Source organism: Helicoverpa armigera, chromosome 6 (genome assembly GCF_030705265.1).
Source record: "Helicoverpa armigera isolate CAAS_96S chromosome 6, ASM3070526v1, whole genome shotgun sequence".
Taxonomy (NCBI): domain Eukaryota; kingdom Metazoa; phylum Arthropoda; class Insecta; order Lepidoptera; family Noctuidae; genus Helicoverpa; species Helicoverpa armigera.
Window position 1 is genome coordinate 4126832 of NC_087125.1, and position 27308 is coordinate 4154139.

The following is a 27308-nucleotide window of genomic DNA, read 5'->3' on the forward strand; positions in this document are numbered from 1 at the left end:
CACGAGAAACACTGTCAACTGTCAGTCACTCTGGGTATTTGCCGTGGCTGCGGGATTGTTCGAAAGAGTTACCGCGGCCCTGGTACATAAAAGGCCTATGACGGAACACGACGGTTTTTTAGTCAGTAAGAGTCTGACACTCCCTCACCGCTGCTAATCCACAGCGGAAGGGGTCATTTAACGACTTTTGGCCTATTTGTCGTTAAGAAAAAAAAAGTCTCTCTGGGTATTTTATGCATGACCACTATATTAATCCAGAGTTGGGTTACAGCAAACCATGCATAACGGCAGTACTTATTCTTGAGTCTTTAAATCGGCGTGCATATAATTACACTGTGCGAAATTATCCTTGTATACTAAGCTACACAAGAGTATAGGTAGTTTAACAGTGCAGTCGCATGGTAGGTAGCGGCCTCTTTACTAGAACATTTCCTTTGTTTGTGCTTCAACCACGGAACCGAATTCATAGCATAGCAAATCATTAGAGTCTAATGATTTGCTAATAATCTAATAATTAGACGATCTAGGTTTTATTTTAACACATTTAATTAATGAATATGACATTGGCTGTATTTATGTGACCGGCTATACCTAACTGATACTCATTTTGTTTACTGAATAAAACAATTGAGCAAAACAATTTATGATTCACATATTTTTTTCTAATATAGCAAACATTAAGCATGTATGTGTAAATAAGTAGCTGGATGTTAATATAACATTACCGCATCACAATAATTAATGAGAATTTGTACTTACCGTATTATAACAATGAAAACATTAGCTTTTAAACTTACCTGACATATTAGTTGTATATTCATCACAGTTGAATCACCAAATTCCGCCTTCTCCCAGGAGTTTGATGCCCAGTTCCTGGTTGTGGTGGTCACATGACTGTCACCGCAGGAGCGATCCTTTGTGTCCCGAGTCCTGCAAGGCGACACGTTGCCACGATACGCCGCGATGCGACATTACCCTCATAATAATAACAAAAAATATAAATTATAACACTCCAATGCCGTATTATTGGCGTAGCTAGTTACTGTTGCTAGGCAACGGTAGCGTCTTGTTTCTAGATGCACTTCATGCCTGCAGAAATCGCTTATTCAGGAGGTACTTACCTACTTGATAAACTTTACCGGAATAAGTTCATAACTGTACTATTTTTAAGCAGTTTCTGAAATCTATCTCATATCTATAATCTTCTATTTTAGCAAGGTGCTACTAGACTATTTTATTAACCGACTTCTCAAAAAGGAGGAAATTCTCAATTCAGATGTTTGTATTTTCTGTTTACGCTATTTTCGTTACATAACAATTCCAAAAAAATATTTCCTATTTTGTATGAACTCTTCATTAGTCTACGACGTAGAACACTGGCTACGAAAGCTCTCGCTACAGCGTGCTACGGTGTAGCGCCGTAGTCCCTCTACGCTCGTACGCTTCGTAGCATTTCGAAAAAGTTCCAATGTGAGAAACTGGACACATATTTTCTGACCTCCAAATCGATTAAGAAAATGGGATTATTAGGATTTGTAATCTCAAAAAAAATGTTTATACTTGATATATTTAAAAAAAATACTTATATAACTTCATTTTAATAAACGGGTTCATGTTAACAAATATTAAATTCCTAGCTAGTATGTGTTTATTGGTGTAACGAACTTTCACACTTCTATCCTCCTTTCGAATACTTATTGCTACGAGCTCTGCCTACGGCGCAGAGTAGCTTCATAAGGATTTTTTGAAATGAAGGTATACTAAGGAAGGAAGGTTACTGCAGGTTTGAGTGAAACAAATTATTATGAATATTGTCATTTATTCAATAAATAATATGTTGTTATATTATTAATATTATTTTTGGCATCAAAACGCCTCACGCACCACAAACATTGAACAAAGCTCAACGTTTAATAAATACTGAAACAAATCATGCGTATGATACTATAAAACCATTAGCATTAATATTTACAATTTCCTTCTATCATTCCAGTAATAAATATTATATAAACAACAATCACATAAAATATAAAAAAAACTCAAAACATTTGCGCGTAAAATGATCTAAAATATCATATTTGCGATCATTACATTATTCATACGAACTAGTACCCGTGCTAATTCAAACTAAACGTACTCTTGTACAACTTAAATATTGATCCCTAAAACCGGTAACCATTTCATTTATAGTTCACGTAAAATACAAATACATAGGTATTAGCAATTTAGTGAAGTAACATTGAAAATGGAGAATCGAAATAGTCTGAAAATGACGCGAAACAGAACGTGAACTAGTGTTGACTAACTGATGATAAAGCGTTTGCTTAACATTAACAATATTCGAGCAAGTTTTTCAAACATTCGAATGATAATATCTAGGTTTTAGTAAAACTTCACAAGTAGGTATAACAATTCCTTTTTCACAATAAATTATCTTATCATTCCCTTACATAGTGTTTGCCGAACAGGCGAGTACTCATGCAGCGCTCCTTACAGAACAAAAACATTCAAACATAACTCATTAACAAAACATCTGAACTACAACAAAATCCACATTTCATATTAAAAGTACACATTTGCGACAAAACTACAACCGATGGAATGCTTACGTCGAAATAATACCCAATAACAAATACTAAGACATCGATACTTCCTTATTTATAAAATGCTTAAACTCGAACAGAGGAATTTATGCAAATGAACACGTAATTACAAAGAGAAACACTGAGATGTTGAAGATGTGTGGTAACATTTACAATGGACGTCAGACACGCGAGGGCCCACACGAGGTACAATAAGCTATGGAACAGCGACACTTGGGACCTGGTACATTCACAGTTATACACAGTACACAAATACTAGGTAAGTAAAGATATAAAATCACTCCTATGCACTATGAACATATAACGAGTAATGTTGGCAGGGAGCGAGCTTAGGTTCACATCACATTAGGTTAGATGGTTGAGTGTATGGTCTTACACCATATTTTATGAATATGTTATGGGTAAAATTGTAGGTTGTAAATTATTTTCGCTTACATCGGTCGTTCAGTGTCAGTACGTAACCGACGTTAGCGTTTTCGGGTTCATAAAGCTTGAGTTTTTGGTTTGTGATATGTAAGTTCTCCATCCAGCCCCGGATCTAGGGGGGGGCAAGCCGGGGCCCATGCCCCGGGCGGCAAATTCAGGGGGCGGCAAAATCAGGCGGCTGCCTGATTTTAAATCCTACATCACACATCACAGATTACCATAATAGTTACCTACAGGGCCGTCTTAACCTATGGTGCAGGGCGTGTGTATGTCTTAGGGGCGCCCCACGACCAGGAAATTTGGAAAAAATTACACCCGTTTGATAAGGAAGTTACATTGTATCATGATACTACGAAAAAGTCGCCCTCGCTTTGTTTAATCATTTTGATTATTTTTCACTTTTAACATCCCCCAAATAAGTAAAAAATATCTCGCTCGCTACGCTCGCGACTAAATGACACTGTATGTATTGTTTTTCTGCTGGCTTATCATTTTTATTGACGCACCGAATCAACGAACACAAATGGCACTCGCTCTAATCACGGTTTCTTTTTATTTGTACATAATTCCCAGTTTCATTTGTGAGTCTTCAGGGCCGTCTTAACCTATGGTGCAGGGTGTGCGAATACCCGGGCGCCTCGGTCTCAGGGGCGCCGCGGGACGCCCTTGTTTGATAAGGAAGTTCCACATTGTATCATGATACAGACAAAAAATTCGCCTTCGCTTTGTTTGATTGATCGATCATTTTGATTATTTTTCACTTTTAACATCCTCCAAATAAGTGAAAAAATTCTCGCTCACTACGCTCGCGGCTAAATAACAATGTATGTGCTATTTTTCTGATTGTTTATTATTTTTATTGACGCTCCGAATCAACGAACGCAAATGGCACTCGCTCTTATCACGGTTTCTTTTTATTTGTACACTAGCTTCTGCCAGGGGTTTCACCCGCATCCCGTGGGAACTACTTCCCGTACCGGGATAAAAAGTAGCCTATAGCCTTCCTCGATAAATGGGCTATCTAACACAGAAAGAAATTTTCAAAGTGGACCACTAGTTCCTGAGATTAGCGCGTTCAAACAAACAAACAAACTCTTCAGCTTTATAATATTAGTACAGATAATTCCCTGTTTAATTCGTGAGTCTTAAAACAAATAATTTAAAAAAGTTCGAGGCTTTACAATGTACTTAGTCACTTATTATTGTGTCGTAGGCTCAAAAAATTTCGCGCTCGCTTCGCTCGCGCAATATTATACATGCATTGCTTTCATAACTTCATGACTCAAATCCACGATGTATTTATTATCTTTTATAAGTCAAATGTAGCAAAAAATATTATTTATGGAGTCCTCAAAAACAACAAAGTTTGCGCTTCTGACTTCTTGTTACTTTCCAGCGCTTTTTTAAATTTATTAACTTTTTGTGTCCCAAAATTAAAAAAAATTGCGCGCTACTTTCGCTCGCGCAAATTTTTACAATAATTACATTATTCTGTCTCGACTTTCATAACTTAAACCTGGCCAACAGTTTGAGCCTATAATGATTTGGACACTTTTTTTTAAGTCATTTACCTACCAAAAAAGTGACTTTCGTTGGCGAAAATAAACATAAGTAGGTAGGTAGGCGGGGCGGCATTTTTCAGCTTTTGCCCCGCCTAAAAAAAATTGAAGATCCGGGGCTGTCTCCATCAAATGAAAATAAGATTTCTGCATATAGAAAGGCATGTTTTTCGGTTTATGTAAATATGTAGATACATTGTTTAGACGTGTTTTGCTTGTTTAAAACGTCAGGTCCTGTAAATTAAAAATAACTTAATTTTATACGTCACCACAATTTTAAGAATAAAAAACAAATATTGAGTACTGATTTGTAAGTGAACCTAAGCTAACACTCCCTACAGATTTCGCTTAACAAATACATACATTTCTGCGGTATAGTCACATTATTTGCTCAGAGAGCTAAAACGATGTCTTAAAATAATAACTGCATTAAAATAAAATATGACATATACCGCCTGATAATATAAAATTATATTGTAAACCTATAATAACACTATAGAAAACTTTAGTAGTTCATGACTAGTAATTTGTATTGTACAGATCAGTTTCATAGAGCTGTTGTTTCTTCGAATAATTTCAGTAGGTATTCAATATGTTCGATCTACAGAGGTTGTTACATTGTGAATGTTATAAAATTGAATAAAGATTTTAATAACTTCCCGTAAAAAATATTAATTTTCATAACACCTAATGTTGTCTTACAAATAACAATTCCAGATCTAATGATTTTTAATACTATTTTAATGGACCATTCTAAGCAATTGGCCATCAGTTGAATATGGCTCAATTTATTAAAATAATACTTTTTACCATCAATAAATATATTTAAATTGTATGAATTACACATTCATGTATATACTGTCAATGATTCCATAGTGGGGCATATACTGATAGCATAATTTATTACTATAGGACCCACTCTCGCATTAAAAATATAATTTTACATCCGTAACAATCGCCCTAATATCCTACTAATATTCAACCATTTTTCTGACAAAAATGTCTACCGTGTCAGTAGATTCACCGATGGAACCGATTCTAGACATAGTTTTGGTTGAATACGTGAGTAACAACAATCTAGTGCAGTGCAGCTAAGACTGACCCCAAATTGGGAGTATTCGTTCCTAGACGACGCAGACGCCGCGTTTTCGCTCGTAGCGTTCGATGAGTGCACACGCCCAATGTAGGATCAGCCTAATGTACATATCACACTAACCCAGATGAGGATCTCGCTCGTCGTGGGAATATATGAAGTAGTATCATTTGGTAGGTGGAGCATACAAGCCGCACACGGTGTCGACCTCGACGCGCAGCAGGTGCTGCAGGCGCGAGTAGTGCGGGGACTGGGATCACGCCTGCGTGTCGGCGTCGGTGTAGTGGCTGGGCCCCTCGGCCGAGCACACCGAGTCCTCGGGCGTGCGCGACGCGTCGCCCGCCTCGCTCGCCTCCACGGCGCTGGCGCTGCCGCCCGCCTTGCCCTTGCAGCCGCGCCGAGCCTGCAGCGCCTGATACACGCACAACACTATTGCTCATCACACGTTCTTATGTTTGAGGAGCGAGTCGTGAAATGAGTTGATTTCTGTATGAACTGTGCAAGTGTCATAGTGTCATCTGTTTTCTTTGGTTTATTTTACTTTCTTTTTGTACAAACGCCCTGAGTAGGTAAGCTACTTTTATCTTGTCTTTTTCTTGTACATTGACAGTTACTTAACATTTTAACTTGAAAAGAAAATCAACCGATTTCAGTTCTTAGCGTAGCTGTATTTAGAAAAAAAAATAAGTCTAAGTAATATTAGGAATGAAGCCGCACAGTTGATTCAACAAACATAAAAGTATAAAAAAAAACACATACATCCCCCAGCCCGAGTTTTTTCAGACCGGGGGAGAGCGAGAGTGCCTCTTTTGACAACATTCAGACGTTCCTGCCAATTAGTCGTAGTTGAGTTCGGCACCGGGAGCACAGAGAAAGCGTAATCTGAAACATTGCGACAGTCGGGTGGTGTTGCTGGTTGCTGGGGGGTGCAGGGCGCGGGGTGGGGCGCGGGGGGCGCGAGGGGCGCGGGGGGTACAGGCTGACATCCACAGGGTCATGCGGGTGCTCCACGTGAGTGCGCATGCGATATTACGTAAGTATGTAGATACTGTTACGCATCCTTACCTTTTCACGACTGCCCTTTTTCTAAAGTCGGTGTAGGATGGAAGATGAAACATTCAATTAATGACAGTGGAGATAGAACACCGATATATACGAGGGCTGAAATACCTGTACTCTAGTCACATTACAAACTCGAGATATCGTTAGATGCTAGATGTTAGAGCCTTATCACAAGTCTAGGGTTACGGAACAATCTGATCTAAACACTCATATTGAATCATCCTCAATAGGTGGGTACTGTTACGAAGGTATAAAGTAATACATGAATGAAAAGGTTTTTGTGTACTGGGTGTTTTTGACCACATGTCAACTAAAGTATGTAGGTTTAGGTTGGGAGAGAAAATGTAAACATACCATACAAAATACCAATACTGAGTACTCCATTCTTCTTTCATATCAAATTATCAATACCTACAATGTCTACAAATTGGTTATTCTGTGTATTTTAATAAGTGCCTGTATAAAACGTCTCAGTTGAATCGAGCTGTCAATTTTCTAGCTGAATTTAAATTATAGTAGGCTTCAATACAGTCACAAATTGTACTCCTTATTCCACGTACCTGCAATGAGAACCGTCGGTGCGGCGGCTTCCTGCCCCCGCGCCGCTTGCTGATGTGCGGGTTGTCTCTCCTCAGCGTCTTGTTGCGAAGTATCTCCAGTTGAACGTATAACCGCTTCAGCTCAGCGCGGACCTCCTCGGACGTCGGCTCCTCCTCGCCTTCCGCGCCGAAACCCTCCGACGGGCCGCGACGAGATACCTGAAAATGGTAAATGTGAATACTAAAAGCATCTAACCTTGTTCCAACTACTTTAGGAAATGCTTCCAGTCTATCCGAGTCGTCTAGATAGTTTGAAGTGGTTTGATAATTAAATAATACCATAGGTAATGTACCTCCTGTGCGAGCGACCTGGCGCGGTAGCCGTGCCAGAGGCGGGGCGCCAGCACGCAGGCGAGCGCGGCGCCGGCGGAGAGGTGCGCGCGCGCCGCCGCCGCCACCGGCCAGCGCTCCGGCGCCGCGCCCGCCGCGCCCCACGCCACGCCGCGCCACCACACGCCGCACAGCCCCTCCGTCCACAGAGCCGCCGCCAGCCAGCCGCGCTCCTGATGCACGCGCGTAAAGAAATATGAGTGGAGATGTCATTATGCAGATAGCCGACGCCTTCTTCTAGCTCAAATACATACGCTGAGTAGTACAAAACGATCAGTTACATGTGAACTAATGAGCCCTTGGGGTTCTTTGAGACGTAAGACAACGGTTTTTGGTAAAAAAGTGGGCAGGTAACAATGCAGTCATACAAAGGTGGAGACAGTAACATTCCTCATGCCCACATTTTGGTCCATTTTTAGGGTTCCGTAGCCAAAATGGCAAAAACGGAACCCTTATAGTTTCGTCATGTCCGTCTGTCCGTCTGTCCGTCTGTCCGTCTGTCACAGCCGATTTACTCGGAAACTATAAGTACTACAGTGATGAAATTTGATGGGAATATGTGTTGTATGAACCGCTACAAAAATATGACACTAAATAGTAAAAAAAAGAATTGGGGGTGGGGCCCCCCATACATGTAACTGAGGGATGAAATTTTTTTTTTCGATGTACATACCCGTGTGGGGTATCAATGGAAAGGTCTTTTAAAATGATATAAAGTTTTCTAAAAAACATTTTTCTTAAAGTGAACGGTTTTTGAGATATCAGCTCTCAAAGTCGTAAAAGTATGTCCCCCTCTATTTTTATAACTACGGGGTATAAAATTCTAAAAAAATAGAGGTGATGCATGCTAATTAACTCTTTCAACGATTTTTGGTTTGATCAAAGTATCTCTTATAGTTTTTGAGATAGGTTGATTTAACTGTAATTTACGGAACCCTTCGTGCACGAGTCCGACTCGCACTTGGCCGGTTTTTTGAAGATATCTCCGCTAATCATTTTGTTCTCTAAGGATAGTACCAATCGGCTACTATATTGATACCATTATCTATTCTACTCGTCTGCCTGTCACATAAGACATCAAAGATTAAGTAGATAAATAATTGCAATATCATAGTGACAATACACAACTATGCTTAGCAAAACTTAATGCTACCTCAAAATCAGCCTAGTTTTTTTCTGATGTTTCAGGGTCTCTTGCTAAGACGCCAATCGGGTTTATTTTATGCTCCATATTAGAGCGAGCACCCAAGTTCCAATTCAGAAAGACCCTGGACACTGAAACATAATGTAACGTAGATACCTGGAAGGGCACGTTGGCATTTCTGGCAGCATATGCGATTCTGAGTCCAGCAATGAGCAGCAGCAGCTCGGCGCCGGCGGTGACGTGGTGCCAGGCGGCGCGAGCACAGCCCGCGCTGGCGTCCTCCTCGCACGCCGCCGTCGCAGTGAAGGCAGCCAGGTAGCACGCCGCGCCTGACACCATCGCACCCACCACGCGTAACACCTGGGAAAATCACAACGATAAGTACCATATTGAGTGCCTATAGTTCCAAGTACCTATAGCAATACGGGTCTATCTATCAATGGTCAATTGCAAGGTTGGTCTGGGGATAGATGAGCACTTATCACGATAAAAGTCTTCCGTTGCCTTCGAGAACACGATAATATTTTGGTCTCTTCATGAAAGTCGTTACCGTAATGTAGAATCTACAATATATAACCACCAAAATCAACGAACCTCTGAGTCCCTCGGTGTCCACCGATGTGCCTTCCTAGTCCGGAACTCTGCCAGGAGTACCCACAGCCGCAGCACTACGGAGCCATAGCAAGCCACGAAGCCCAGCTCCCTTAGCCACGCGCCTGCTATGCACCGCCACTTCGCCACAGATATGTACTGCGATGCGGCCTGCCAACATATTAAACAGTGTAAAAATTGTTCATGTTCGAAATTTGGCATTAAAACTTAAATGGTTTGGTACTGAATGTGTTCCTACTGCAAAATGATCTCATTAAAATATTAACGACTGTATATAAGATTTTCTTCCTAAAAAGCTTAACAAACAGCCTTTGGTGGATTTTCTGCGCGACACTGGTCGGTTTATAGGAAAATCCGCCAGCATAGAAAGGCTGTAAGCTGAGTATCTACTGCCATTTCGCCAATAACGATAACATATAATATCCCGTTACGTGTTAAGTATTTGCACAAGCGATAACACTATTCGAGCGGTTGATAACGTGAACACATCTAACTTGCCAAGAGATAGAATCGTCCCCACCTTCGTGACAGCACTACCGTACTAATATAAAGCTACTCCTTTGCTTTTCATCATTAAAAATATTTTAAAACTATCATTACGCAACCGCGAGGAATTGTCCTACTAACTGAGGAAGGCAGCTGCAGATCAGGTTAATTTTTGAACCAGGAAAGAGAAATAGATAAAAAACTCACTCGATTCGACCATTTTTAATATGATCGATTACAAAGTAGGAGTATGAAATATTGAAAACAAAGGCATATTGTACTTTAAGATAATGATATGAAAATACGCCTAATCCTTTGAAGTACCCCCCATCGATAACACGCAGATGAGATTACAATTTATGTAACAAATAGGGTAAACAAAATGTCATAAAACATGTTATCAGATAAAATATAAGACATTGATATTATAATGACGAGATGGATGGACCTTGGAATTGATAGTTTTCTACGATTAACTCCATTTACACGTTTTATTTATGACATTTATCTATATTTACATATATACTCCTGTCTGTCTCTGTCCATGATTACTTTACTTACTGAGGCATACATTAAAAATGCTCCAAGAAGTACCACCTCCAGGACAGTCCACATTCCCATTGCCACCGCCTGGAAACACAGAAACACATTCATTTTTATTTGATCTTTGACCTGGTGACTTCTACCTACATGAATATTCATATTATACTTACTTTACATTTTCTCTTCTTAAAGATAATGAGTCCGATTACAAGACAGAGCAGCATGCCAGCGAGGTTGGCAGCTAGGAGTGCGACGCGGTAGGTATCGGCCAGGCATGCCGTGGAGTCACTACCCATGCCACAGGGCGTGCACGTCAGAGGCCCGGAGTTGTCTGCGGCTAATGTCGCTCCACTCAGCCACCCGCTGCCGCCCTCGTTCCAATGTCCGGCTTGACATTTACAGCGATACTGCAATGCAATCAATATCTTTAAGTTATTGCACAAACAAAAATACGAGGAATAAAACTATTGTTTACAAGGAACTAAATAACCTCTATCCTTCGATCTCCAGAACCAAAAGATGGAGTTGCTTCACAATCTGTCGTAGCAGCGTCGCACAAAGGAGGTCCACCCAGCCAGTCGTACATAGCTTCTTCACAAGGCAAGGCGGGCCAACGCCGAAACAGCGCTGCAGCTGATCTCGCCGGCCCTGAACCACGAGCTGCTGCCACGCCGCCCCACCAGCCCTCGCTGCCCTTCTCGCATGAGAACCAAGCGTTTGACCAAACCGCTGTAGTCGCATTCCATGCAGAAGCCAACGTCCTCCAAAACTGTCGTAGAGTTATTGAATTGTTTTGCTGGAAGACGACGAGTTTAGGTGGCTCTGCTATGAATAGGACTCCGAGGTGCAGCTGCGGGGCTCCTAGTGCGACTGCGGCGGGCGGAGGGCCGAGGGGGGCGCGCGTGGCGGCGCGGGCCAGCGCTGCGGCGCGGTCCTCGTCCGCCACGCCCTGCTGCACCAGCTCCACCAGCGCTCGTGCTGTGTGCACCGCTGCCGCCTCGTGCTCACGAGCATTCTGAAAATTTTGATAAGTAGATAGTTATTTTTTTAAGAATGTAGCTTTTCCCGAGAAATGCTAACAATCTCCATTAAATATTTAGGTTCTCTAGTTTCTTCCGCTGCTCGTTTGCATTGAGCAGCATGTCGTGAAATAATGTGAATAGGGAAAGAAGTATCAAAACGTATACATACTAATGGCATGGGCGGTGTGTTCTTGAGCAGCAGAGGCTCGCACACGGGCACGGCGGGCGCGGGGGCTGGCGGCGCGGCGGCGGCGGCGGCGGTGGCGGCGGGCAGCGGCGTGCGCGGCTCGGCCGGCGCGGCCGCTGCGCACGCGCACCACGCCAGCGCCCACGCCGCCCACCGCACCTGCATCCTTCACCTGGCTAACCACAAGCCCTGGAAACAAGCACACTGTTGTCGTTATTGATTCAAACGAAATCGTCGATTTTTTAATTTTAGAATAAAACTAATGACAAAATTACAACTGAATCTTGTTTCTTCTACATAGTCGTTATTTCACATTATACTTTTTCAGACCTCTTGTTAGGCAGCTGACTTGGCATTTACTTATCATCACCATCCTGTATCGATGTCACCTCAGACCTAGATGAAGATAAGATCTCCAATAAATATTTAAAATTTCAAATATTGATGTCAGTCTGTCGGCGTTACGGAAAACACAATGTTTCTGAGATCAACGTGTTTTTTGTAAGTTTAAGTTAATCTAGTGTATTTTCCTATTTTAAGTTATCTTAAATGAAAGTATACTTTATTGTTTTAGATAATCTAACACTGCGTTTATTTACAGATTGTTACTGTTCGCGTTGTCTGAAAGTAAGACTACGCGAACTGCTCGACATGATGTAAGGAAATTCCCTGAAGGGTTTCTGTTCGGTACATCGACTGCTGCTTACCAAGTCGAGGGTGGTTGGAATGCGGACGGTAAGGAAGGGATATATCATGTTCAAAATTTTGTGCTTTCTATACTTTTATTCGTAGAGTAATATCAGCTCTTGTCTCCAGGTAAATCTGAAAATATTTGGGACCACATGACCCACGCTAACCCTTGCGTGATCGCTGACTGTTCAAACGGAGACGTCGCCAACGACTCATATAACAAATACAAAAGAGATGTAGAGATGATGAGGGAATTAGGACTCGACTTCTACAGATTTTCCTTGTCATGGACCCGTATTCTACCCACCAGTTTCCCCGATCGTATTAACGAAGCAGGAGTTCAGTATTACAGGAATTTAATCGACGAAATGCTTAAATACAACATTGAACCTATGGTTACGTTGTATCACTGGGATTTGCCGCAACGACTACAAGACTTAGGTGGATGGACCAACCCTCACGTAGTCGACTGGTTTGCCGACTATGCGCGCGTTGCGTTTGGACTGTTTGGAGATAAAGTAAAGTACTGGATAACTATTAACGAACCCAGGGAGGTCTGCTACCAGGGATACGGAGCAGCTACTAAAGCACCTCGACTGGATTTCAAAGGCGTGGCCGAGTACATGTGCGCCAAAAACCTTTTGATGGCTCACGCAAAAGCTTACCACATATATGATGAAGAATTTAGGCCAAAATATAATGGTTCAATCTATATTTCATTCAGTGCACAATTTTATGAACCAGAGTCTGAAAAGTATATTCAAGCTGCTTACGAATCAAATCAATTTGAGGTACCTAAGTATGGTTATTTTCATAAAGATCATAAAAATCTACCAACGCCTATTCCTCTTTTAATATTGTATGGTCGTGGTATTGATTACAGCAACAATAATGACAATAAATAACACCTTTTTCAGTGGGGCGTGTATACTCATCCTATATTTTCCGAGACTGGAGACTTCCACCCGATTTTAAAAGAGAAAGTAGCAGCTAAAAGTGCAGAGCAAGGTTTGTTCAGGTCCAGGCTGCCTGAATTCACCCCTGAAGAAGTGGAGTATGTGAGAGGGTCCTCCGATTTCTTTGGCCTAAACCACTATTCAACTTATTTGGTGTATAGGAACGAATCTGTTGAGGGCCGTTATGATGTCCCGTCATTTTACGATGACTTAGGAAATGCACACTATCAACCAGATGACTGGGATCGCGGTGTCTCTAGTTTCCTTAAGGTACATTTTTCTTTAATTTCGGTTTCTATATTTTTCGACTTAAAGAAACATTTGAAATTCACTGATTACTTGAATTCACAGGTGACTCCATGGGGCTTCTACAAACTCTTGACGCAGATCAGAAACGATTACAATAACCCACCCGTGATTATCACTGAAAACGGGTACTCCAGCTATGGCGGTCTGGACGACGACAACCGCATCTCTTACATTCGATTGTACCTTGATGCTTTGCTCGACACCATTGATGAAGGATCTGATATCAGAGCTTACACTGTCTGGAGCATTATGGACAACTTTGAATGGATGCAAGGATACACGTGAGTAAAAAATTTTTTAAAACACCATCAGCTTAAGATAAATAACATTATATGGATCAATTTTATTCACGCATGAAACATAGTATTATCCCGCATTTCATAAGATTTCGTTACATTGCGAAGTTTTATATTTTATACATTTTAGTGAGCGGTTCGGCCTTTACGAGGTGGATTACGAGAGTCCGGAGCGCACGCGCACGCCGCGCAAGTCTGCCTTCGTGTACAAGGAGATAGTTCGCTCGCGCGCGCTCGACTGGCACTACGAGCCTGACACTACGGTTATGACCATCGACGAAGGAGACTGATACACGACACTGGCAGGCTACCTACTCACTAGCAATAAACGCTTAATTAATCATCAGTGCGTGTCACTATCCTTTTATATCTAGACAAAATACAAGACTGAAATCGTTTTAGCTCATGATACCACACAATCGTTAACTGTGTGCGATAGCAACAATTCATAAAATGATAATTTTATGAATTGTTTCTTTGTTAGTTAGAAATGTAAAACCCAATACACTTATTGCTATCGAGTACTTCTCTGGTGATGAAGTGTCAAACAAGGATATCAAATCACGATAAAATACAAATAAACAAAATCAACTAAGCTGATAACGGCACGAAAGATAGAAGAAAGTAGTAGGTATAGTAGTGTAGGTAACTGTGCAACAAATAATATCCTAGAATATATCTAGAATGTATGCTGGCTATTTACTGCTGGGTAAAGGACCAACCTCTCAAGTATGAGGGCGCGGGTTCGATCCCAGGTCAGGCAAGTACCAATGCAACTTTTCTAAGTTTGTATGTACTTTCTAAGTATATCTTAGACACCATTGACTGTGTTTCGGATGGCACGTTAAACTGTAGGTCCCGGCTGTCATTGAACATCCTTGGCAGTCGTTACGGGTAGTCAGAAGCCAGTAAGTCTGACACCAGTCTAACCAAGGGGTATCGGGTTGCCCGGGTAACTGGGTTGAGGAGGTCAGATAGGCAGTCGCTTCTTGTAAAGCACTGGTACTCAGCTGAATCCGGTTAGACTGGAAGCCGACCCCAACATGATTGGGAAAAGGCTCGGAGGATGATGATGTATGCTGGCTATTTACTATTTCATACATAAGTACTGAATTCAGTAGTTATGATGAAACTCTGCAGTAGTATAGCTAACAAACTTATATACCCGAATAACCTAATAAAGAACACATCTGATCTAAATATGTCTACGACCAATTAGGACTATAATAAATGTGACATAACTCGTCCTATTGTTAAGTACTTCACACACTATTTATATTTGCCACAAATAACTGCAGATATGATGTCATTTTTCTTAACGATAATACCTACTGAAATGGCTCTAGAAGCTTTCTGAAGATTAAACTCCTATTTGGTTTAGTTATAAGCATCTGTAGTGTCGGATCCGGCTAACGCTGAATGAAGTACTCAAACTATGCACTATAGAAGTTAAGCCCGCTCCACCACACCATTGTGCGGCGCCGATCGCCGAGTGAATTCACTATAGCTTCTAATCTACTTCCGTACTAACCACGATTGCTACAGCTATTGTCATCTATGACAAGAGTTCTCTTCTTCGTATTGTATAGCTACCAGACCAGTCACTCGTAAAGAAGCTTAATCTTTTTTAGAATCTCGATCTAAACAGCCGCACCTACGGATATTTAATGATCAATGCTCAGCTCATACACGTACAAAGCGCTGGTAAAATTGCTGTCATGTACACGAGTTTATGGCTCAGCAAAGAGAGACGTCTAGACGTTATTGATTTTACTCATGACTCTGGATTCAATTTGGAAACGCACAGGGCCTACTTCATACAGAGTTCCATGACCTCTTGCTTGCTTACATATGATGGTAGTAGAGTCGTTGAAACAGGAATATAAAAAAAATAAAACCATAAAATGTACCTTACTACAAGAAGCAGCTTAATAAATTTTGCTGGCAGTACCTACTTGTAAACAATATTGGCTTATACATAGATAGATCATCAAACAGTCGAGAAAACGGCCCTGGGTATAAAAATAATATATCCCGAAATACAAAACCGCAAACGCATTGAATGTTTGATTTATACATGGATTTACTGTTGTTGTGAATATAGTCATACTCACCTATCCGTGTTTGAATAGGTTCATCACGAAAGTTATTTATAAAACCATTATTTCGTAAATTAAAATCACGATAACGATCCGCTACTACAGTACAATAAAAGCCATCAAGTTGTACTTCTCAATTGTAACTGACCTTCTTAACACAAAACTTTTAAGTGAACACATGAAACAAGGTAAAAACCAATTTTCGTGTAAGTACAATATCCTCACGTTTAGCTGCGGTTTTCTTCAGTGCTTACGTTCATGAATAAATAAATCCCACCCAAAACAAAAATGTGAAAGACTGCCAAGTTCGATGAAATGGGAATACTTCGCCTATAAAAGAAGTGAGATCTGAATAAGTACCAAGTTCCATACACATACCTTAGTTAAAAATAGTTACTTTTTAATGATGTTACTTGGCAAGTTTTCACACACCTTGTTATAAACCTACTAAACGCAATGAATCAAGTATTTAATTTTCTATTAAAACTTGCCAAGTAACATCATTAAAAAGTAACTATTTTTAACTAAGGTATGTGTATGGAACTTGGTACTTATTCAGATCTCACTTCTTTTATAGGCGAAGTATTCCCATTTCATCGAACTTGGCAGTCTTTCACATTTTGTTTTGGGTGGGATTTCATTTATTTTTGTAAGGTTGTTTATTTTATTGTTTTCTTATTATTAAGTTTTGAATATGCACTATGCTTCTTACAAAGAAATAAACTAGATTAACTAAATGGCCTAGATTTACCAACTGACTGACATGACATGTTATCATATATTATGTTCGTGGATCAAAGTTACACATTCGTTATTTTCGAAAGTGACTCACACTTGGCCGTTTTCAGATTTTTACTTTACTTTGACTAAATACAAACCTTTGTAACGAATTTCAGATCGGTACGACCATTCGAAGATATATTATATAAATATAGATAAATTTAGTTCGTTTTAGTTCCTTAGGGGTATAAATACCTTCATTATTTTGAAACCGACTCACACTTGGCCATTTTCAGATTTTTTCCTTTACCTTGACATAAAGACCTACCTCCATGCCAAATTTCAAGTCAATACGACCATTGGAAGTGGTCTAGGTTTTTGATGAGTGAGTCAGTCAGTCAGTCAGTGAGTGTATAGTAAAAATAGCGATTTTCTGACGTCAATATCTCAAGACCTACAATAGGTATATTAATGAAATTTTGTATTTTAGATAAGTGAGGGGGTCTCAACAGATACTAGAAATTTGATATGCGTAAATAAAATAGATTTTGAGTTATAGGGGGGTCGAATTTGGCCCGAAATGGTTCGTGTAATATAACCCACGGCCTTTGTGTCGCTTTTTTTGCTCGAACTTGGCGGACACACTGCCGTGTGTCTAGATAAATATAAGTTGGTACTTTAGTTATTAGGAAAACATGTAACGTGCAAAACAAGCTTGTCAGTGTTTCACATTATGCTGATTTTAGCGGAACAAACAAGCGTTACCGAAGTTTTATTACTTGCATGCAGATTTTACTTCGCCGGTTATGTAGTGGCTTACGAAAGACAAGAAGTTACACTTTTTACCCAGCCACAAAGATGAGATATATTTTTACATCTACATTACGTATTAGGGATGTTGTTTTTTCCTGTAATCTAATCTGTGTGGATCGGGGGAAACCATAAGTTTCTGATATGATGTGCTGAACAGCGGGATCTCTATCGTCAGTCAAGCATCGCTTTACCCTTAATGTTATGGTGAACTTGTCTTGAACACTTCTCAGTTAGTATTAAGATAAATAATAAGTAGGATTAAGAATAGGTACGCTGCTTGCAGTTACGTTCGTTACGTTCATTAGTTCATGTATTTACATCTGAATTTCGACGTTTATTTGATGAAAACCACTACTCACTTTTGGTCCTGCTGCATATTTGTATTTTTTTGTGTTTAAAATGTTTTCTTTCAAGTGCTTGGTAGGAAGGATTAGTTTTATATTTCAGGAGGTCCCGTGAGGATCTCGTGATTGTGACTTCAAAGCTGACGACCGTCGGTAATTGAATGAAATTCGCAAAGGCCTATTCAGCCTGATTCAATTTTCAATGTGATTTCTCAATGGTGCTTCCGCAGCGGTCACCTTTTACGAGTAGAAATCTTTTCAAACAGATTATAGGTAGGTATATATTGCGGCATGCCCAATTGCCCATGTCTAAGGTAAGCCGGATCGGAAGCACTTCATCGGAATAATAAGAATACCTCTTATGCATTTTAAATTTGACTTCCAGCCAAGGGACTTTATGTAGAATGTAGAACTTTGTCGTCATTCATCTGAGATAGGATCACCTAAGTTAGAAAAAAACCTACCTAAATTCGTTCGCACACAAGTTATTCTGTCGTGTGGATGAAAGTGAAAACATGAAAAAATGGTAATTAACCCCGCTGTTAGTGTTGCAAACTGTCACTTCAGCCGACAGCTTCTCACACAAGCCAGTTACAGAAACCTGAGATGGAATTTTTAGTAGAGAATTTAAATAACGTGGTGCTTTATGTGACCTGTTGCAAGTTGTTGCTCTGTCTTTTTACTCAGGCACCACTGAACAGTGAACTGCTCAAGTAAATGTAGGTAGATTCGATAGTAGGTAGGTATCGATTTCTTTGTCATTAATAAAATGTATTATTGGATTGTACAACAATAAACACAGATATCACTAAAGAAGCTAATTAGCTATAACCTAGCTACCTAACCTACAAAGAAACTACACTACTAACCTACTAACAAAAATAACTATCCCACTTATAAATCTTCATCGTAGTCACTGGGTTTGATAAATTGATATGATCTCCCACATCTGAAGTGTTTTCACAACATCACAGATAACCTCCCACAGAGAGCTCTGTCTGAAACCGATCATCTTAGTTATTGAAAATAATTTTATCTAATCCGTTAGATTTTCGCTAAATGTTAACGTTATAAGTGTGTTAGTAAGTACATCTTCCACAAATACATTTTAAAATCGGTAATTATAAAAAAAATATTTTGCAAATGGATATACCATTTGCCAATACTTATTTTTTTCTTAATTTATTAATTTGTTATCAATACCATATTTTTAAATATATGTAGGTATTATTGACAAATATCAACGACTTAAAATTGGAGTGGGCAAAATTGTGTCGTGCGCACACCAGGCAATCAAGTGCCGTGTACAAGTTGGCAATCTGCACGCGATCGCTCGACTTAGATTGCGATGCGATACCGCCACGACCGTCCACGTGGGACACTGAAATGTGGAGCAATTCTACGTAATTATTGATCGGATTGAATACAAGTAAATCACTGGTAAAAGTACCTACCTATCAGTTGATAAATAAATCTGCTAAAATGGCTACTACTTACTTATTACACATATATTTATTAGGTCTGTACAAACAATGAGAAAATTCTATTATACCTACACTGCGTAATGAGTGATCAAAACCGTCAGTTGTTTGTATATCGGAAAGCATCATTCGATACACATTCCGTCTAGACGAGGTAACGAACAAACCGAAAATATTGTGGAAACAAACGCGTAAATAACAATCTCATAAACAGGAATATCAAAAGTTAGATAAGTTGTAAAACTATAAACAATTCGAGCAGTGTTATGACAGAAGCTTTAGAAATGTTGCCTCGTCTTTTACGAGAAAGCGCTCCTGTCCCGGGAAGCGGAGGAAATGTGACAAATACGGAAATCATCCTATCGCGATCGAGAATTCGCATTTGTCCCGGCACAAACGAACTGAGAGGTAAATGAAGGTAACATTTTATGTAGGTACCTGCGAGTTTAAACTTAAAAGATAGTAAATTTAAAAAAGTACCTATTACCAGAAAAGCTTTAGGTATGTAGACAATTGAAAGTTTTTGAGTTTTCAGAGTTCTCCACCACGTATGAATCGAATTAACTACATATTCAATTTCGATATTAAAATAGTATATATAAATAAGTAGGTAGGTACTCGTAGGTATTCCTAATACACAGTACGTATAACGTACTTCAAGTATTAGAGCTGTAAGTTTCACTGATAATTTGCAGCTCAGTTTCTTTCCTATAGCTACGTAGTTGAAATTCCTGCGGGTTCCCTGGAATGCCACGTAACTCAAGGCTAGACATCCCAGGCATGCAGCTGGAATGCCGCCTCAGATGGTATTGTCATACTAAATGCGGAGTCGTAGTGTCGTTTCACCCGACTTTAAGTATTTAATAATACCGTGAATTAAAGCACGATGTCTATCGCGCGTTAATTTCATAAAAATAGATTACATTTGTTTTTGATTTATTAATGAGTGATCGAGTTTATTAACTCACGTAAGTAAATCAATAAGCCTATAATATGTCGAGCGGAACAACCAAATCCGTTCCGCATGTTTGTAAATGTGAATATTCTATGTACATATGTACATTGAAGATCGATTGCTCCTGTCATCCATTATTGTCAGATACCTTTCAACCGACTTACAAAAAACAGGGTGGTTCTCAGGTCGCCGATCGACTGTATGTGTTTGTGTTTTTTACTCGATTTTGAAGAAGTAGACACTTCAAAACAATGGAAATCTACAGCTGATTTGATGAAGGAGACGGCAGAGAGGGGGAACTCCTCAACGGTATGGCTTGCATATTTAGCTACTCCGTGTTTGAGCTTATTTTGTTCGTAACGATGAGATCCTTACATCGGGATTGATCATGACTGCTACCGCATGTTCAATTTTTTTTTCTTGTAAAGCAAAAATAAGTCTTTGTTAAGCCGAACTAAACCAGCGTAACTTGAGCTGTCTAACCCTCACTATTATGGTAAACTCTACTCGTACAGTGCACTAGAAAAAGGCTTTCCATTGAATTTACGGAGATCTTGTTTGATCACTCGTGTGATTTTGTGGCATTTCCAATCTTTCTCGGCGCTCGAACAGTCCCTGAGGTGAGTGTGGGTATCTTTATAGACATTTTATTTCATACAATGTCAGTATTATCGAAGCTCTTACGGTATTTATATTGCCAACAGAAACATTTATATCTTTAAATTGAGAGTTAAACTGTATTTATCTAAAAAGATATTTATATCGTAGCAGTTACCTACACTGTCACCTTCTTTATCCTCCTTGATGTCACCATTACATGGTAATACCATACAAGGTATCAAATAACTAGGATCTGCGGAAATGAATCAATAAGCCAGGACGACTTACCTAGTAGGTATATGTCTGCCTACGTACCTGTGTCTATATTTTCCGAAATGTATTGTATAGGAAAATCCCAATCTGAATTACCTATCTAGTGAATCATTTCTGATTAGATATTTGATATATGCAGATTTTTGAGTACTTAATACACAACCAAATTCCGTGTAAATGGATATTCACGCGACACGCATATAAATTATCAACGTACAATCAATTTTGGATACGGAAGTGGAGTGAAACAATGTCTTAATATGCCTTAACGATGTTATGGGATACACGAGAGATAGCTACTTAGAGTCATGCACCATTTTCGCAAGAAACTAAATATTAAAAAAAAACCTACAAAAAGTTTCAAGTACCTAGTCTGATCTAGAAAGAATGACCTATCTACAATCTTTACACAACGTATGTATATAGATTAGATTCGCCTGTCTTCAGCCACGAGGCCACTCATCCCTTACCTCCTCGTACCTTATAATGAAAGCGCTCGAAAGCACCGCAAGCCACTTAAATTGAGGGCGTCTTGTTAATTCCTTAAAAACTCAAGTGCCCCCATCATTGTTCAGAGGCCGCCTCGCTCGCCCGAACAATACGGAAACAGAAGTGTTGAGTCACTGACCCCAGCCTAATTATTCTCACAAAAAGCTCACTTCTACACATAACAATGAAAATGTATAGTTTGTATAATCAAAGGAAATTCTGTTTTTTTTTTTTCTATTCAATGCGCACATAACACAAATTATCTATCTTTATAATGTACACCTAACGTGTATACCTAAATAAGTTTAGTTACACTATAATACATATTTTGTATATTAAGTGTAGAGTAAGTACAAAGTATTATTTGAATATGTTTATAATACCAAGATAGCTACAGCAGCTCATTAATTGTTCCGATGATAGTAAAGTATCGGTGTACGGACATAATTTATATCGTGGAACAATCCCTGGCCGGGTGCCAACAGCTACTGAAGGGGAGTTGTGTATTCAAGGCGTGCAAACAATCAACCTGTCGAATAACACATGTAAATATATAGGTAACATTTAATTGCATGTAGCCTTACGGAATGGTTACTGAGTGGGGTGTGAACGTTTTGAACCCGCTCCACACAGTTAGACAGAGGAAAATGTAAAATATCAATAACTTACAATAAAGGTTTGGAAAATGTAAGAAAATCAATTAGGTAATTCCAGCTACAAAAAAACTGAGCTGGGAGCTTTAACTACAATTATTCAAATACTTATTCATACACTGCTCTCAGGTCTTTTTGTCCCCTTTCCAAAGCCCATAAACCCCATAAAATAAGGGTGTAAGTAGGCAAACGAGCCTGGTGTCGTACATGATTATTACAAAGTATGAGGTCGATGACAAAAAGTTTCATTCACGACTAACATCACGTTTCGCTTGTAATAACGAGCACAATAGCCCGACTTTATGGAACCATGACACATAAACTATAACTTGTGCCTACAAGTTGGAAAATAAAAACATTGTAGGAAGCTACCGAACTAACTTATTCACAGCTAATGAGTGTTCGCTGTTCTAAACACTAAAAAATATTACAATATGAGCTTTAAGGCCTCTATAAAATATTGTTTTTGTGGTGTTCCACTTCTAATAAAAAAAAATATCGTAAAATAACGTTATTTATAGGTACATGTATTTACTTATTTGAATATTCCTATTCTATATTATGTATATGCTATCCCTACAATAGGCTCTTAAATTCTAAGTGCCTTTCCCTTGTTTTTTCAAATGAAGCCAGCAGGAAGGAATAAGGGACATAAAACTAAAGAAGCTTCAAACAAACATTGGTTAGTGTTAAACATTGAATTACGATTTGCAGCGACGTGACTGTGGCCACCTGGTCAACGTAAACCGATATTTTTATATGCGATCGTAAATTATTTGTGGTGAACAACGTGGTGTTCAGCTTGGCCTGAAGCTTCCTACCGCAGTTTGTTTACATTATAAACATACAGCAAACTTCAAAGGGAACGTGTATATCGATATGTCATTGAAAATGGCATATCCGATATGCAGATAAGCTGATCGAGCGAGCAACAGCTTTAATATCTCCACAAATAGGTGCCGCGTTTAGTTACTCGATATACATATAAACTTGCATTTATGTACTGTATCTGTCATTAACTGGCTGACAACCAGCTGAGGACAGGAATTGCAACATTTGTTTTTAACCCCCGACGCAAAAACGACGGGGTGTTATAAGTTTGACGTGTCTGTGTGTGTGTGTGTGTGTGTGTGTGTGTGTGTGTGTGTGTGTGTGTGTATGTGGCATCGTAGCTCCCAAACGGATGATCCGATTGTAATGCGGTTTTTTTTGCTTAAAAGGTATGTCAGTCAGGAGTGTTCTTAGCTATGTTTGGTGGAAATCGGTTCAGGTCTTCAAGGTCATCAGCTCGTTTGCTAGATGTGATAGGAATGTTACACGCTCAGTTTACTTGCAAGTATATGTGGGATCTGAAATTTGAAACACTAATGTCTTTTGGAACCACTGAGTTGGTCTGCTGTTAGGGCACGAAGGTAGGAGACGTAACCCTGAACTGCCTCTTAGTAAACCCATCGAGTTTGGGCTCGTTGAATTTGTCTTGACGAGTTCTCTTCATGTTTCTGATTGACGAGAACCTGATGCTGGAAATGGGATGTGGCGGATGAAACCCTGGAATGCCGGAATGAAACGGATAAACCGATTTATATTTTGGCTGAAAATCTAGAATGTCCAAAGGTTAATCTTTATTGTTTCTCAATCTGTGCAATTCTCCCAGAGCCAGTTTGTCATGAGGATTGTTAAACAGCTTCCTTTGGCCGAGATCGCATATAGCGACCCCATCTAAAGATAAAATAAATTAAATGAAAGAAGAAAAAATTAAGGAGCTCCTTTAAAAAGCATGAAATAAAATTAAATTATAAATTTAAAAAAACCCCCGACCCAAAAAAAGTACGCAATAATTATGACAAAAGGTTAAAAACGCTTAACCCTATAAAAAGCAAAAAATAACTTTTAACAGTACGTAAACTAAATTTTGACGTGTCGGGGGACCGCTTTTTACCTTCATAAATACTTACATAAATCAAATGAATTAACACAAAAAAAAACACGTATCTAAAGTAATGAATTAGAGCGGTCCCCCGACACGACAAAATTTAGTTTACGTACTGTTAAAAGTTATTTTTTGCTTTTTATAGGGTTAAGCGTTTTTAACCTTTTGTCATAATTATTGCGTACTTTTTTGATTAGAGTGATGACCGATTGTCCGTGGTCTGTGACAATTCTGTGAAACAGTTTTCAGTTTGCCGGGATACATGATGTTATTTTTGGTTCATGTCTTGTGATATGTAACAGCCAAGATATCAATTAACCTAACAGGCTTGTTATTCGCATTTTTATAATTCAAACGAAGGCTCTTTATGTTTCTCCTATGATATTTTGATACTACGGTCGGTCTGTGGGTGTCACCATCTATGTCATAGTGAGTTCCTCTGTTCCGGGAGACACGTACAATTGGTGAGTTGGGGCTAGAATTTTTGCCAGTAAGTAGAATACGTGTCGTCAGAAGTAAGAAAGTCTGACAAACAATTAGCTTTATAATTAAAGGAAGAAACTAAAAATAATTTTAACCAATTTTAAACAATATAATCTAATATACGACGGTCAATCAATTATTTAGACAAATGTTTCACCCTGATAACAAGTTACGGAAGATAACTATAAATAATTAAATGCTAGGCGAGGCCAGCAGGCATGTTTACTTACAGGGAAACCATTCAGAATACTATCTAATAATTTAGTCAGTTCATGGGTCTCTCCTAATTACTTGCTTCCATTTATATACCATTTGATTAAACTAAGTTATCTCCTATGTATGTTCCAGTTGGCATGTACGATAGTAGTAATATACTTAGGTTATTATCATTTAGGTACCCTGGTCAAACCAGTTGTCAGCTATATTATGTCCTACCTACATTATCAAGTGTACATACCTATTAAAAAAAATAACGTAGATCTGTCATTCAGTCGTCATTATATCAGACCACCTGAGCTACGCCCTTGATTAGTATCACGTTTAGAAAACTTATTTCCCGAAGACAAAGTAGTTATGTATCAAGTCTATTCATTGTCCAGTGGAGCGCACACTGTATAATGGGCTGCCTATTTATAATAGCTTCAGAGGCTCAGAGCCATTCAGTGGACATGGAGGACGCCAGCATCGCTCCATTTAACATACGCGCATGCTTCACCAAGGCTGGGCCAAGACACCTCCGAATGGGGTCGACGATAACAAATCGCACCAAATATTAATAACAACGTGTAGCACTACACGTTGCACAACATTTCCCTCGTTTTTATATCAAAATATAAACAACCGTCAATCACTCGAGCGAAATTTTGTAACGCTCACTTAATTTTCTCTATAACATGCATGAAGGCGTATTATTTTATAAATAACTATTGTACAGGTCATCGTTGATCATCGTTGACCTACTACCTACTAATTTTGTGGGAAATCAAATTCTATCTAGTTATTTACCTCTTATTCCCTCTTGGGGTTTCCAAAGACTAACTCCCCAATTATTGAGTTCCTATCCTCGAGAGCATTAGCGAACAAGACGGACAATGGTGGTACTTACTACGTTATCTTTCTAACTATAATGAGTATTGCATATAAACAAAAGTAAATAAGAGCAGTGGCTATCGGTCGTGTCCTTCATTGATGTTATGTAGGAGCCACTATTATTGAATAGCCAATATTTGTCGCGTCTAACTCGATAATGGTTCTCATTGGGGCTGCCGCGGTATCACTCCTCACAGATACTCTTTAGCGAGGAAGTTGACCACTTTAACTTCACTCAACTATGATATATTACAATACAGTGATAATCATAAGTCTATCATATAAAGATATTTGTAAGGAATCTTGGGATAATAAATCACTCACCGAAGGTAATACCGATGATGTAGAACAGGCTAACATTTTTGTATCTTTTCCACCAACAATAATCAGTGCATGACACAGGTGATTATAGAAATTCACTATTTACATTATCCATTTAATAACTATTTTCATAACTATAATGACACAACAACAACACTTTGATTTAACTTCTTATTTATTAATTAAAAATTTTTAGCAATAATATTTAACATTTGATCTACACATTCATAACACATTCTGCGGTTTTACTTATTAATCACATGAGAGCAGATGTCCAGATATGTTCCATGACTTTTTTGTAAGATGCCGGAATAAAAGAGCGAACTTTGCACGTTTATCTAACATAATCGTTAACCAAAATCCAGACCACTTAATAGAAAGAGGACTGCAATTAATAAATCAAGATTTTGACTGATTGCGATTAAAATTTTCAGTGAATTTTCCGGATGATAGTATTCAAACATGAATGTCAGTGCGCGCCCTGGAATCGACCGGGCGTCCCGCCGCGCCACTGAGGCATCTCGCTCGGGTCCCGGCCCGCGGGTGTCGCGCGCATGCGTGCGCCGCGCCACCCACGCCTGTCGCCGCCACACTGCGAGCTGTACATTACGTGTGGACACTGTGCGGCCGCACGCACCTGTGCTCTGCGTATAGCAATAAGCAGCGTACGCGCTGTTACGAGCGACCGCTAGCCTCACGCGCCAAGCATCACAATGAGCGGTCACTGATAGGACAAGAAGCATAAAAATGACGTCACCACTCCGCTCCAGAGTGCCACGATGGAGAGATGTATTTCTTGTTATATATTTGATTATCTCTTATAGCAAATTATTATCGCTGGTTCATGTTTATCGTATAAGACCTTCATATAAATTATATCAAATGCTGAAATTTGAGATATCACAGCAGGGCCATTCTACCACTGAAACTGTTCAAAACAGCGAAATTACCGATCCCATGATCAGTTACAGAGATGAAGCTTAAAAAAAAAATACAATATTAAAATACACATTTTAACAGTAGTATCGTTACAATCCCTATTTCAGTGTCAAACTGCATCTCCAGAGAACTGTATGTCTTTATTATCATGTTAGATTCGCGGAATCAATACGACTATACAAACTGGATTAATCAAAACTTT

General features: G+C 39.3%; 2 protein-coding genes across 3 annotated transcripts; one reads left to right on the forward strand and one right to left on the reverse strand.

The window, feature by feature from the left end:
* Positions 1-3127: 3127 nt before the first annotated feature.
* Positions 3128-27261, reverse strand: LOC110373055 (metabotropic glycine receptor). Of its 2 annotated transcripts, XM_021330156.3 has the most exons (11): positions 26171-27261; positions 11649-11855; positions 10948-11472; positions 10628-10864; positions 10476-10544; positions 9411-9578; positions 8973-9176; positions 7636-7845; positions 7304-7501; positions 6747-6767; positions 3128-6093 (listed from the first exon to the last, which is right to left on the reverse strand). In XM_021330156.3, the coding sequence occupies exons 2-11, from the start codon at positions 11829-11831 to the stop codon at positions 5938-5940; spliced, it is 1971 nt and encodes a 656-aa protein (XP_021185831.2). In that variant the 5' UTR covers positions 11832-11855; positions 26171-27261; the 3' UTR covers positions 3128-5937. The 2 variants fall into 2 exon arrangements, with proteins under 2 accessions (XP_021185831.2, XP_049691776.1); XM_049835819.2 differs by lacking the exon at positions 6747-6767.
* LOC110373151 (myrosinase 1) lies at positions 12013-14260 on the forward strand. The gene is made up of 6 exons (XM_021330332.3): positions 12013-12167; positions 12268-12401; positions 12483-13147; positions 13274-13582; positions 13664-13902; positions 14048-14260. The coding sequence occupies exons 1-6, from the start codon at positions 12142-12144 to the stop codon at positions 14205-14207; spliced, it is 1533 nt and encodes a 510-aa protein (XP_021186007.3). The 5' UTR covers positions 12013-12141; the 3' UTR covers positions 14208-14260.
* Positions 27262-27308: the final 47 nt, after the last annotated feature.